General features: G+C 42.2%; 1 protein-coding gene across 3 annotated transcripts in view; it reads left to right on the top strand.

Moving 5' to 3' along the window:
• Positions 1–1,682: 1,682 nt before the first annotated feature.
• LOC139586106 (meiosis-specific coiled-coil domain-containing protein MEIOC-like) overlaps positions 1,683–15,015 on the top strand; it is a 29,303-nt gene continuing 15,970 nt past the window's right edge. Inside the window, exons 1-5 of one of the 3 annotated variants that reach the window (XM_071419264.1) lie at positions 1,683–2,011; positions 7,698–7,824; positions 11,971–12,073; positions 12,307–12,473; positions 14,837–14,938. In XM_071419264.1, coding sequence (XP_071275365.1) covers positions 12,328–12,473; positions 14,837–14,938 — 248 coding nt within the window. In that variant the 5' untranslated portion in view covers positions 1,683–2,011; positions 7,698–7,824; positions 11,971–12,073; positions 12,307–12,327. Of the gene's footprint in view, positions 2,012–4,721; positions 7,825–11,970; positions 12,074–12,306; positions 12,474–14,836; positions 14,939–15,015 lie in introns of those variants that run through there. The other 2 variants (XM_071419266.1, XM_071419265.1) reach the window with 2 other exon arrangements.

Genomic DNA, 15,015 nt, shown 5'->3' with positions numbered 1-15,015 from the left:
TATATGTACTTTATATATTTTATATATACACTTTTATACTGAGATTCCTTTTTATATATATACACTTTCACACATATATAGTTTAAATATCTATACATATATATATGCATATTTTGATGCATACACTTTTATACTTATATAATTTTATATAGATATGTACTTTTAGACACATATATTTAAAATATATATCTACACATATGTACACATATACTTTTAGGCATATATTTGTACTTATATATTTTTATAGATGACTTTCACACACATATAAAAATATATACATATACAGATACAGATACATATATATAAATATACACACACTTTTAATATATATGTCGTTTATGTATGTATATATGTTTATATAGTTTAAATATACATACATATATACACACATACTTTGATATATATACTTTTATAGTAATATAATTATATATATATGTACTTTTACACATATATATACTTTAAATATATATGCGTATATACAGACATACTTTTATATGTGTGCACACATATATTTTATATATGTGCTTTCACACACACGTATAAATACATATACATATACATACTTTTATATATAATTTTAAACTATATATTTATATAGTTTAAATATATATATACAGATATATCCACACATATTTTGATAATATACATTTCTAATTATTTAATTTTATATATATGTACTTTTACTTTAATTTTGTATATATGTACTTTTACACATATATATCCTTTAAAAATACATAAATATATACAGTTACTTTTATATATATATTTATGCTTTTATATGTGCACTTTCACACACACATATACATAAACATTTTAATATATGTACATATATTGTTTAACTATATTTACATATATCCAGACATACTTTGATATATACTTATATACTTTTATAGATATACTTTCACATATACATATGCATATACATATACATATACATATTTCTCTATATATACTTATATACTTTTATATATAAAAATAGATATATTTACTTATTATTATACTTTGCTTTATTACTATATACTTTAATATACCTATATATAGATATACTTTTACATATATATATATATAATATTAAATAGTCTATATTTCTATATAACTACAGAATAGTGATCACCTGAGCACAATTAGTCGCTAACTGGGGAGGAGAAGCCGCATTTCCCACCTGGGCAGCGTTTCCTCATTAAACGGCTCAGCTCATTATAAAACCCCGCGGGCAGGGGGATCCCGATCCTCGGGACACCAGGGACGGACCGCAATTCCCGATCCCAAACATCGGGAACACCGGGCACGGACCGCAATTCCCGATTCTAAACCTCGGGACAGCGGGCACGGACCGCAATTCCCAATCTTCGGGACACCGGGCACGGACCGCAATTCCCAACCCCAAACACCGGGCACGGACCGCAATTCCCGATCTCGGCACACCGGGCACGGACCGCAATTCCCGATCTCGGCACACCGGGCACGGACCGCAATTCCCAATCCTCGGGATACCGGGCACGGACCGCAATTCCCAATCCTCGGGATACCGGGCACGGACCGCAATTCCCGATCTCAGGATACCGGGCACGGACCGCAATTCCCAATCCTAAACCTCGGGCACACCGGGCACGGACCGCAATTCCCGATCTCAGGATACCGGGCACGGACCGCAATTCCCAATCCTAAACCTCGGGCACACCGGGCACGGACCGCAGTTCCCAATCCTCGGGCACACCGGGCACGGACCGCAGTTCCCAATCTCGGCACACCGGGCACGGACCGCAGTTCCCAATCTCGGGATCCCGGGCACGGACTGCAATTCCCAGCGTCCCCGCGCATCCCGGCCCTGCGGTGACATCAGCGCTCCCCGGCCGGGACTGGCTGGGCAGCGGCCGCGGCCGAATGTGAGCTCGGCTTTCCCCCCTCTCCTCCGGGGCCTCCCGCAGCCCGGCCCCGCCGCCAGGGCAGCGCTCCGGGAGGGTCGGCGGCCCCAGGGGACAGCCCGAGGTGACACGGCGGGGACACCGAGGTGACAAGGGCGGGGCCGTGCCCCGGGGCTTTCCCGCTGCTTTCCGCCTTGTCCCGCGGCTCCGGGAGGGTGCAGGAGGAGGCGCTTTGCCATAGCCTGGCAACGGAGCGCGTGTGGTAACCGCGGGGTGAGCGGGGACGGGCTCGGGGAACGGCCCCGCCGGGCTCCGGCCGCGGCTCCTCCGGCCGCCCGTGCCCCGCCGGGCTCGGCTCCGGCCGCTCCTTTCTCGCTGATCTCTGCCGGGAGCAGGGAGAGCAGCCGGGCAATGGCAGGTGGGACCCGGCGGCTGCGCGGGTTGGTCTCGGTGCAAGTTGGCTCTGGATGCGGGATGAGGTTTCTGCACCTCCAGGAGGGATGCTCGGCGTGTCCGGGGGGAATAACAAACTCGGGGGGCCCGGAGGGGTGCTTGGGCTGCCCGGGGAATAACAGGCTCGGGGTGGCCGGAGGGGATAACTTGGCATGCCTGGATGCGTGCTCGGGGTGCTTGGAGGGATGCTCGGGCTGCCCGAAGGGTAATTCGGGATGTCCCGAGGGGATAACAAAGTGGGGGTGTCCAGAGGGATAACTTGGGGTGCCTGGATAGGTGTTTGGGGTGTCCAGAGGGATAATTCGAGGTGCCCGGAGTGGATAACTAACTTGGGGTGTCCAGAGGGATAACTTGGGGTGCCTGGAGGGATGCTCGGGCTATCTGAAGGATAATTTGGGGTGTCCGGGGGATGCTTGGGCTGCCCAGAGGATAACTCGGGGTGTCTGGAGGGGATAACTAACTTGGGGTGGCCAAGGGGGTGCTCTGGCTGCCTGAAGGATAAATCGGGATGTCTGGAGGATGCTTGGGCTGCCCAGAGGATAATTTGGGGTGTCTGGGGGGGATAACAAACTCAGAATGTCTGGAGGTGATAACTTGGGGTGCCCGGAGGGATGCTCAGGCTTCCTGAAGGATAATTTGGGGTGTCTGGGGGATGCTTGGGCTGCCCAAAAGATAATTCAGGATATCTGGGGGGGATAACTAACTTGGGGTGTCCAGAGGGATGATTGGGCTGCCCAAAAGATAATTCAGGGTGTCTGGAGGGGTGCTGGTGGTTTGAACAGCTGGAAAACTCCCCAGGCCAGTGATTTCTTTGCTGAAGTTGTTGTAGTTCAAAGAAAAGTGTGGTGAGTTACTTTTCTAGTAGTGTTCAGTGGTTTCTCACAGCTTTCAGGTGGTTCTTTGGTACCAGTGCTTGATAAAACCCAGATTTCTCCAAGTACCTCGTGGTGCTGAGCACCAGAGTCTCCTAGCAGGAGGCTTTAAGAGCCTTTCTCAAAGTGAATAGGAAATGTGGGAATCTTTGCAGTCATCTCTGCCCTGAGATGTGTAGTAACTTCACAACCAGCTGATTAAAGCATTAGAAACAAGTCTGTTTCTCTTTAGAAACAGTTTAGGTGTTTGAAGGGATGTTGTGACTGTGTTTTGTTCCAATCTGTACACCTAATTATGACTTTAATTTCACAAAGGGAGGAGGAAACCAAATAGGAAAAGTGGCTTTATATCTAATTTGAATAGTCTAATGAAATTAAGACACAAACTTTTTTATAATATTTAGTGTGTCCTGATCCTTGTACAGCTGATTAAAATGTTCTATTTATTTGTCCACGTGTGCACCAGTTGTAACTTTAGTAAATGTGGGTTTTCCCCATTCAGCAATGGATAATTTCAGCATTTTTGTGTGCTTTAAGCTATATTTGGAAAGAGTTTGATTTAATGGAGTTTAAACTGTACTGGATAGGTCAGAATGAATTGGGAGAAATATTTTGTAACTCCAGCTGGGATTTTTATATTCCTGAACAAAAAGGTTTATTTTAGTACCAATAATCCTGTTTTACAGCACAGGGCAATATCCACAAGTCAGGCACTTGTAGTGCCTTTGGATTATTTGACTTTAAAGTGAGTGAAAGTCCAGTAAAATCTCATTACCTGTTTGTTTAATATTCCCTTGTGTTTCCTGGGAGTGCCAGGAGATAATGGAGTGTGACATGTGACAGGAATTGTAAGTGAAGGTGAATTCCATTCTCTTACATTTTCATAGAGCCTGCATAAAAAAAAAAGTGAAACTTCAGGGTAAAACTTCTGAGTAAAATACTTAGAAATAGTGGGAGTGGGGTGTTCAGAGTACTTGTGGCTTTGGACAGCAATTAGGAGTGTGTAGAGCTATAAGATCTAGCATGAAAAACAATATGAGTAACTTTTTAAAATAGTTTAAATGAATGGCTGAGCAGGGCTTTGTTTCTGAACTATCTGCTGGCAAATTATTATTATTTTTTTAAACTAAAGCAAGAATTTCAGTCAGTGGAGAGGTTATGAATTAGAAGCTTGAATAGAAATGTTGCAGAAGTGTTCTGTGTGTTTGGGTGGGGGCATTGGCTCAGGAAGAGGCACTGACAAAGATCTCACTGCCTTCTTTCAAGGGTGGAATTGAGGAGCTGGTTGGAATCTCTTATCCCCAAAACCTTTCTGCCATGTAGCTTTGTAAAGCAGATAGGCCTAAATATAAAATAAGTCAAAAAAAAAAAAATGTGTTAGAGAGAAATGTGGGTCTTCAAACTTGGCACCTGATTCTGGAGCTTGTAGTGTGGTTGGAAGTTCTCAGGTCTTCCCCATTTCCTCCCTGAAATCCCCTTTTTATTTCCCACCAGTGCAAGAAGCATCTCTTTGTGGCAGCCACAGACAGAAATTCCATTTTTCTGAAGGAGGCTGGAGCACAGGAGCAGCACCCAGAGCTGGTTTTGAGCACCTGTGTGAATTTTAAGTTTCACTTCTTGAGTGGGTTGTGAATTCTAAATGCAGTACCTACAACAGTGTGGGAGTTTCTCATGATTTCAGGTGGTTCCTGTTTCAGAGAGATCAATGGATTGTTGTTTGAGTGTCAGGATATCCCTGAGTGCTTTGTGAAATCCACTTCTGAAGCTGCAAATAGAGGGGTTGTGGCACAGAGGTAATGATTAACCAGGTCAATAATGTGTGTATGGTGAGGGGTGCCTTGAGAGAAAAACAGCTGATAAAAGGTTGATGTGGTGAGATCCCATTTCTGGGAGCAAAATCCAGGCTGGGCATCAGATCAGCCAAATCCTTGGTGCTGCAGGATGGAGAGCATCAGCCACAATGGGATGTGGAGTCTTTGCTCCTTTTTTCTGCCAGGGTCAGGATTAAATGTGTGAGATGGAATTTCTTGTTGGGACTCAGATGTTTATCAGTTCTTATCTCTGTCACACTCTCACAAACCCTGAGTTCTGCAGCGCTTCACTCCAACAAACTAAAAATGGAGCCCATCTCTCTCTCTGCAAGGCCTTTGAAGGATCAACTGTCCAATTCAGAAATGACACTGAAATTATTTTCACTTTTAACCCAATAACCAACCACCCATGGCTGCAATGGGGACTTTTTATCCAATTACACAAAACCACCCAAACCCATGGAGAAGGACCAGCCTCCACCCCAAAACCTCCATCTTGCTTTATATCCATTCCTGTATTCTAAACCCTTAAACTCTGAGTTTCCCACCCTGTGATATCACACACTTCTATCCAAACTCCACACCCACAATCCCAGTTCTATCATTCCATTTTGGAAGCTTCTCCATGGCCTCAGGTCAGTGCAGTGTTCTCTTGGGGGTCAGTGCCTGGCAGCACAGAAATCTGAAATTCTCAGTAACCAGGGTTCCAGCAGTCTGACATCATCTCCTTCCTTTAGGACAGGAGCAGCTGCTTTGTCTGGTTTGGTGAATTTATCATAATGTGACTGCTGTGAAATTTATCCTGATTTATCTTAATCATAAAAGCTGCACTGCCTCAAAGCCCTGACTGAGTGAAGATGAAGCCTTAGGTTTGTGCAGGGCGCTGATTCTCTCACCTGGGATGCTGCTGTGTCCTGACAAGTGTCACCTGTGTGGCAGGGGACAGCTGGACAGTCCCTTGTCCCAGGGAGGTTGTGCTGTAATGGGTCAAAGTTGGAAGGACTTTGGAGTCAGAGCATTCCACCTGGAGTGCTCTTGGGAGCAGGGAATTGTTCAGGTTGGAAAAGCCCTCTCAGGTCATCGGGTCCAGCCCTGTCCCCACGTGTGACATTCAGGTGCCTTTAGAGCTCTGGTGATGATTCCACCAGGGATGATGGGGGTGGATTCCAGCACTTCCCTGCCATCCAGTGCCTGACTCTCATAATTCACTTGTGGGGAATTTTGGAAGGAATGTGGGATGTAGCTGATGATCTATTTGAATGATTGTATTTGATGGTGCAGTTTATTTTCTAATCTTCCAAATAGGCAGGAAGGGTGAGTTTGGCTCACATCTTCACTGCATGATTCAGAAGGTCACCAGACTTTTAGTTACAAGACTTTTTAAGGTCTTATTGACCAATAAACCACTGCCAATTGGATATTTATGTTTTTGATTTAATCTTTAAATATTTCATCTTATGGACCCATGCTACAGTGTAAGCTTTCTTGGCCATCCTGTTATAACACACAAACCTACAGTATTGTATTATAAACTTCTCTAACTACTTTTATTTTTCTATACCTTAACCTCTAAAGTTTCCTTTATTTAGCTTAATGTTCTCTGCTTTAAACTACAAATCTGCATTCTCCCTTCTAGCACCTCAGTTTGGGAGCCTTTTCCAAGGTCTCAGATCAAATCCTGGGTTTAATTCTAAGCCATGGCTTACAGGCCCAAAGTTCTGAGAGTCCCTTGCATTTCAGATTCATGCATTTAAGTTAAAAATGTGAATATCCTTGTTAGCAGTGTTTTATTAGTCAATAACTCCTTAAAAAGTTTCGTAGCTAAGGGTCTTGTAACCTTCTAAACCATACAGTAAAGATGTAAACCAAACTCACCCTTCCTATCTATGCAAAAGGTAAGAAAAATAAACCACATCATCAAAAACAATTCAAAAGTCCTGTCTCAAATTCTGTGGGAATTGAAAAAAAAACCCAGAAACTTCTATGGACACTGAAGGATTTGATTTGTGGCTTTGGAAGAAGCTTGGATTGATGTAAACATAAAATTTACATCTTACACAGATGTTAAGTAGAAAAATCATAAATTTATGTTTATATAGTTGTAAGAAAGAATATGCTTTAAATAAGTGAGAAACTGTACTGATAAGATGGTGAAGGGTTTATAAGGTAGGGGTGTGGCTGTATGGAGTGAGCTGAGAGTTTAGAAGTTATAATAGAAATATATTTATGCATGTGAGACAAAAGCCCACTGGACAAAAGTATCCACAGGGCAGGAGAAGTGAGTAAAGGTGATAAGTTAGAAAAGCAAAATAAACCCTATATCTAAACCTTGTCTGTTGGGTTAGAAAGTTCTATATTGTCTTGTAACAAAGAAATTATGACTACTGTGAGCTATGGCCGACTTCTTGCTCCCCTAAAATCCCACAGCCTCTGAGACTGGTGTATATCTGAGCCATAAATCATTCTTAGCCTGAAAACAGTCCCATCCCTTCATTAAAAGCAACAAGAATGATAAAACTCCTTCCAAAATTCCCCACAAGTGAATTATCACCCCTTCCTTGGCAGGATGGACTTCCCCATCTGGCCTTGGGGTCGGGATGGCTGGACTGGAGGAGCTAGAAATGAATTTTGTGTATAAATACAGCTTTGGCAGACCTGCTAACTGCTTTTTTGGGTTTTTTTGTTGCTTTTAACAGGAGAAGTTGGTCCTTAGGAGCCTTGATTCCAGCCTGCACGCGATGCTGCGCGCTCCAGAGGAGAGAACCTGGGTGCTGGTGACAGGGCCATGGTCCAGGTGCCACCCCTGGGCAGTGCCAGCCACAGGTGAGTCCAAAATCGAGTCTTTGCAGGGCAGCAGAGATAAAAACTGGGGTGAGGGGTTTGTTTAATAGTGAATAAGCACATTACAATAAAACCTCAGCACCTGGAGGGAATGTTGCATCCCAGGTGGAGCAGCTTTCCCTGCTTGTGTCAGAGTCCTCCTCTGGTCATGGAAATCCAGCAGATCCCCCCAAGCTGCTCTTGTCTTGGTCAATGTCACCACAAAGTCCTGAAGAGCAATGGCTGGAAGTTACCATGGACCCAAAAAAACAAAACAAAAAAAAAACCAACCCGAAACAAACAAAAAAAACTCCTCAAAAATCTTTATTGGTATGAAATGAGTATTCAGATGCTTGTGTTAAAACAAAGTAACCAAATGGCCTGTGAGCCTGTGAATATTCTTAATTGTAATTGGGCAGCAGAACCCATGTATTGAACAAACACCTCATAGATGTATTAATTTATTTATTATTATTTATATTTTATTTACCTTTATTCCCACACACACACCCCCCTTATTCCCCCTCCTTAAAAATGTGCTTTTGACCCAGCTAAGAGGGGTCTGGCAGACTTGGCTCCTTTTCCTCAGAAAAAAAAGTGATTTGATTCTTTGGCTGCTGAAAAGGAACCTTTCCTTTTGCTGCTGTGACAAATCTTTTTGATGATGAGAGTTCAGGATTTAGAGGGAAGTCTTCAGTAATCTGCTATTTTTATAGTTTTATCCCTGATATTAAGAGGTCTGAATAACTGACCTATTTTCTCCCCTGAATTTGTTTTTTTTTTTCCTATCCCTTTTGTTTGTTTACTTCTGCTGGTTCATTTCCTGGGAAATCCAAACAAGCAATTTAGAGATCTCTGCTTTGTTGTGTTTTGGTTTTTTTTTTTTACTTTATTTTTTTTACCCAGAGAATCCCTGGCAGTGCACCCTGAATGAGTCAGGCAGTCCCAATGTGCTACAGATTAAGATATCCATAGGTGGGAGTTATTAAAAATCTTCAAAAAGCCACAAAACAGTGCTTTTGTGCTTGCTTCATCCTGCCAAGAAAGAAAACCCAAGGAATAAACAGGAAATAGCTCCCCTGCCAAGGAATGGGAGCAGAATCCCCTCAGTGTGGATGTGATAATGCTGCAGTGCTGCTGTTTACTGTTGTTAGCAGGGATGTTCTTGCAGTGCTCTGGGGCAGGGAGATCCTGCAGCTTTAGGATCACTGATTCTAAAAAGGCTTTTGGCTAATTCTGATGCTTTTTTGGAAAATCAAGAGCTCTGTCAGGTGGGTTTCATGTCAGTGAAAGCAGTTACTTCTGATTGTAAAACAAAGCAATATTTAGCTGTGGTTATGGTATTTTTCAGCTTATAAAATGTTTTCTCAGAGAACTCTTAATCTGATATGAGCCAGAAGCTCTTCTCACCTCTAAAGAGGAGGAAATCCTTCCTAAAGGGTGATGAGACCCTGGTGCAGATTCCCAGAGCAGCTGGGGCTGCCCCTGGGTCCCTGGCAGTGCCCAAGGCCAGGCTGGATGGGGCTTGGAGCACCTGGGACAGTGGAACTTGCAGGTCCATTCCCAACCCAAATCATTCTGTTCCAGTCCCCCAGATGTGATTAAACCTGGCATTATTTAGGATTTCCATGAAAATCCTAAAACTCCTTCCAGGCTGCCCAATGGGCTTCCCATGCTCTGCCAGCAGCTCCTGGCATCTTGGAATGACAGCCACAAGTCTGGAACTGCTTCCAGGGCTTTGCTGGACATCTCTGGGAGCAAAACCCTTCCAGTGATGAGGAGCAACATGGGAGTGTCTGTCAATTCTTCTGCTTCTTTTCTGCCAGGGTCAGGATTAAATGTGTGAGATGGAATTTCTTGTTGGCACTCAGATGTTTATCAGTTCTTATCTCTGTCACACTCTCACAAACCCTGAGTTCTGCAGCACTTCACTCCAACAAACTAAAAATGGAGCCCATCTCTCTCTCTCTGCAAGGCCTTTGAAGGATCAACTGTCCAATTAACAAATGACACTGAAATTATTTTCACTTTTAACCCAATAACCAACCACCCATGGCTGCAATGGGGACTTTTTTATCCAATTACACAAAACCACCCAAACCCATGGAGAAGGCGAAGAAGAAGGAGCAGCCTCCACCCCAAAACCTCCATCTTGCTTTATATCCATTCCTGTATTCTAAACCCTTAAACTCTGAGTTTCCCACCCTGTGATCTCACACACTTCTATCCAAACTCCACACCCACAATCCCAGTTCTGTCATTCCATTCTGGAAGCTTCTCCACAGCCTCAGGTCAGTGCAGTGTTCTCTTGGGGGTCAGTGCCTGGCAGCACAGAAATCTGAAATTCTCAGCAGCCAGGGCTCCAGCCAGTGTCCTGCTGTGGAATCCTGGCTGGGAGAGGATTTTCACAAGGTGCAGGTCTGTGTTTCCAGCTGCCTTTCTGGGATCCTCTGTGTGGAAAATGTCTCAGACACATCTTCCACTGATCTTGCAGATCCCAGAATCCCAGAATGGTTTGGGTTGGAAGGGACCTTAAAAATCATCTCATTATCCCCCTTCCACTATCCCAGGTTGCTCCAGCCTGGCCTTGGGCACTTCCAGGGATATGGCAGCCACAGCTGCTCCTGGAATCTCTGCCAGGGCCTCCCCACCCTGACAGGGAACAACTTTCTCTTAATGTCTGACCTAAATCTCTCCTTTTTTCATGTCACAGATAACCACAGCAATATCAATATCTAATAGCTTTGATGCTGTTTAATTTTGGATATATTTATACCTGAAATATTAACATTTTACTTATGAAATTGTGCTCATGTGTTTCTTCTCAAAAAAAAACTTTGGAAGAGAATTTAAGTCCAAAGAGGCTTTTGGAAATAGTGAATGGTTTTGGTAAATAGTTTTTTTTTTGCCTGTTCCTTCACTGTTTGAATGAAAAAATATAGTCCAAAAGACCTGTCTGGGCTTTAGATGTAGTTTTTTATTGTTGTTTTTGAAGGTAATTTATTAAGACCAGTGGCTTTCCTGGGATTTGCAGGGGAATAAACTAAATAATTTGATTTTTCCCCCCCTCTTTTTTTTTAAAGGCATCATTTAATTAATTGCTTTTTAACTCTGAATTTCTGAGTTTAAATTTAATTAATTTAAAGAATTGCTTTTTAATTCTGAGTTTCCATCCCCCTTTTTTTTTTTTTCCCTGCAACTTGTTAGTGGTTGCTATGTAAACCCCAAAGGAGAATTTAGTGTTTGCCTGGGGGGAAGGACAGGCTCCAGTGTTCTGGAAGCACTGAGCCTTATCTAGGGTACATGAAGTCCCTCTTCTCCTGGGCTTTAGACACAACTCCCATCAGCAGTGATGGATGGCTCTGGAAATAAAGCATAAATCCATTTGTTACAGACCCTATTTTTAATCTGTGCACAAGTATTTTATTCTCTGGCCAAGGAGCAGGAATTTCTCTGTGTCTGCTGCTTCCTGGTAGCCCCAAACAGGACCAGGGGCTGTGGGTTTGCTGCTAAATTCTTGTGGGATTTTGGCCTAATATTAGTATTTATTGAACCTAATATTTGGTTAAATAAATACTGCCAGACTGTTCATATGTTCTATAATGCTTATATGGAGTTTTACAGGGTATTTCAGTGGCCTCCATGGGGTCCTGGTGCTTCTAATTCTGTTATTTAATAGGGATTGGTTTGGGTGTGCAAAATCAGTTTGTAACAAGTGATAAACTCTCAGTGTAGACTTTTTATTTTTTTATTTATTTGTTTAAGAACGTTCAGTGCAGGGTTGTTCTGCCCTGCTCTTGGTAGGAACACACATGACCAGAGAATATTTCTGTCCAACCTTTTCAGAAATTCTCCAGGAATGGAGATCTGAGTCTGGGACAGCTCTCAGTAGGCAAAGGATTAATAGCAAATTAAATTCAGAGAATTCCAGGTTGGAAGAGGCCTCAAATATCATCTGTTCCAGTCTTTCTTGGCATAAATAACATGGGAACAAATAATTTATTTGTAATATTCCTTTCTGCAGCAGTACTGGGTTACTTTTCTTTACCCACATTTTGCTCCCTGGAGTTCCCAGATGCCCCTCCCTTCTCCATTGGAATATTTTGTGGTTTTTGGGGTGTAACAGGGATGATGGCTCTTGTTTTCCAGAGGGGATGTGTTTGCCTGGCACAGGTGCATTCCCATAGAGCTGTGAAGGTGCCACACCAACACCTAAAATGTGAAACCTGTGGAGAATTCCTATTGCTGTGCAGTAAGTCAACTCTGATATTTGCATATTTATTTTTGGAAGACAGATTTGGGTTAGTTTAAGCAAGGGAGGAAAGAAACATGATTTAAACTTGATCCTTTTGTTGTGGTTACATTACACAGTGCTGAAAAATCATTTATTTCAGGAAACAAAAGCAAAGCTTTGCTTTGCTGCCTTTCCTGCTCATTAGATGAAAATCTAGTATTAAATAACTTTATTTTTTCTGTTCCATGCAGGTGAATAGCAGGAGGCACACCATGGACACCCAGTTGTTCTCCCCATTCCTGGGAGCAGTCCCCAGTCCCCCCACGCCCCCAGAGCCCTCCCAGCTGTGCAGGGACTGGCTGGGATGTGCTGAGGATTTTGGACCCCAAACTGCCTTCCAGGAGTGCCCTAAAAAAAGGTATCAGCATCCCTGCTGGGGCCTTGGGGCTGCTGGGTCACTGGGATTCTTTTATTATCTTCTTTTTATTATTCTTTATTATCTTTCTATTTATTAGTCTTTATTCTGTTTATTATTCTTTTTTTATCTTCTTTTATTATTCTTTTATTAAAATCAGGGCCCATTTGTGTCCTTTTTTTTGTCTAGAGGTATTATTAGTTGTTTTGTAACTAATTGAACAAACCATAGCTGGAGGGTTGAGAGTGGGTTTGGGATTCACTGGTTACCCAGAGATGGTAGTAGGAGGGGGCTGTGGATGTTATTGAGATGAGGATTTGTGGGATTCCTAGGAAGGATGGGCTTGAAAATTGGTCAAAGAGGCTGAAGTTCATGGTCAGGTTCAGGGGCAGTGCTTGGAGCCATGGGTGGTTTGTTAGAGGGGGATTTATTGATATAAACAACAGGAGTTTGGGTTGGATGATTCAAGAGAGAGCCATGAAGTGAGCATGGGAACAAATCAGGGGCTGGGGTTTAATTGAGGCAGATCATTAAGGAGGGGGGGTTCCCTCTTTCTTTAGCTTGAAAGGCCAATGCTGGTTCACAGCTTCATAATGATTGGGATGATATTAGAGAGGATCAGCTTTCAAAGTTAGCGACTGGGGTGGAGATTCGGGATATTTTTTGGGGAGAGTTTCAGGCATCTCTGGAAACTCAGCAGATTTTCTTTGCTCTCTGGTGGTTATTACTGAGGTTGTGGAAAAAAAGGTGTGTGGGGTTTTCTTTTTCCATCCTAAAGCCCAGTGACAGAATATTGCCTTTTTTGGAGGGTGATAGAGACTTTTTGATTGGGTGATAGAGACTGACACAGCAGCTTCTGATGAGAAAATGCTCTTTTAATGAGCATTTTTAATACCTTACTGCTTTTTTTTGTATCATTTGCTTAATAAGAAAGGCAAAATCTGAGGTTGGGAAAAAATGGAGTATACTGGCTCACAAGGTGCTGAAAGGTAGCAGTTAAATAAGGTAATGGGTTGCAAAAAACCTTAATTTTTTTGCTGGTTTTCAGTGAGAAGTGTCAGAGTGATATTTATTTTTTAATAAAAGATTACACAGCTTTGGTGTCAGTGTGAGAGTTAATTTAAGCAAGGAGTGGCAACTTGCCAATTAAAATATACAGTATTTTCTTAAAGCAGCCTTTAGATTATTGCAAGGTAGCTTTAAAAACAAAGAAATTAGGGAATTAGCGTTAATCCATGTCTACACCCATTCAGAGCCTGTGGATATTCAAAATTCTTTGAGATCTTCTTAAAAAAAAAAGGAAAGAAAAAACTTTGCTATTTGACCAAGACACAGAAAAGATGTGCTTATCAAATATCAGTTCTGCATTCACAAAACGTTTTCAAGAGCCTTTGCCATTCTCTGCATCCTAAATTAAATTCAGGTTCCTTAGAGAGGAAACTGAGCAGCCATGGGGTAAATCAGGGACTGAGTTAGAGGTGAAACTGTGGTGAGATCTGAAAAGCCAGCAGAGTGTGATTTTTCACTGATTTTCACAGTGGCAAGAGATTAAAAATGTGATTTTTTTTTTTATGAGTTTGTCCCACATTTTATGGTTTCTGTTAAACAGCAAAGTCAGGGAGCAATTGTGTGGCAGCCAAGGGGGTTTGGGTAAGGTGGGACCAGGAAATCTCAGAGATGTTCAGGGACCCTGAAAGGTGAGGAGGAAGGGGAAGTTTCTTGGAGCAAAATGATGAGGATGGAGGGAAGGAGAGCTTTGGAATTCATTTGTGAGGAAGAGTCAGGAGTCATTACAAAAAACTCCATAAAAATCTAATCTTGCACCTGGAGTAAAAAGTTGGGTTTGTTTAAAAATGGTTGGAAACCTTGGGTGCTTACCAGAAATATTTAGTAAAATTTTGACCTGTCCAAAGGGGATTGAAAAGTGGTTCAATTTAAATATATATAACTTATATATAATTTTTTTTGAGATTAACATAATAGGTTTTGAATTATTTGGCAGTAGGTAGAGTGCTCCAGACTTTGAGAATAGTGATTCTATTTATGCTCTAAACAATACAGTCAGGGTTTGAAGGAATGTCCATGAAACAGGTTTTTTTCCTGGAAAGAAAGGAAAATTTTTGCTGCTTGGAAAGTCTCTGGTGAAACAAGAAGGAAAATAATTCTACTTCACTTGGGCTCTAGAATTCACAAATGCAGGAAGGGATTTCTATAGAGGGATGCTGAGGATACGTTAAATTCAGAACGACTAAAAAATGCTGCTGAAATAAAGGTTTGAGCTTCTTTTTGTCTGTTTTGTTTAGGAGAAAACTTAAGTTTTACTTATTTAAAACTTCTACTTTAATCTTTTTTGGTTTTTTTTTCAGGGCACCAATAAACCTTTCTTACTCTGGCAATGGCCCTGATGTGTTTGGGTTGGTGTCGAGCATTTTAGAGGAGCCAAACAAGCCAGAGCCAGCTACAGATTGGTGAGTTTGTTCTGAGGGTTCTGATTATTTTTCTGCTGGTTTTTATGCCCACTGTCACACAGATATGATACATATTT

This window comes from Agelaius tricolor, unplaced genomic scaffold, assembly GCF_023055355.1.
Source record: "Agelaius tricolor isolate 1412-34295 unplaced genomic scaffold, bAgeTri1.0.p SCAF_103, whole genome shotgun sequence".
Lineage (NCBI taxonomy): Eukaryota > Metazoa > Chordata > Aves > Passeriformes > Icteridae > Agelaius > Agelaius tricolor.
Note: the sequence above shows the minus strand (reverse complement) of the source record. Positions and strands in the feature narration are given on the sequence as shown.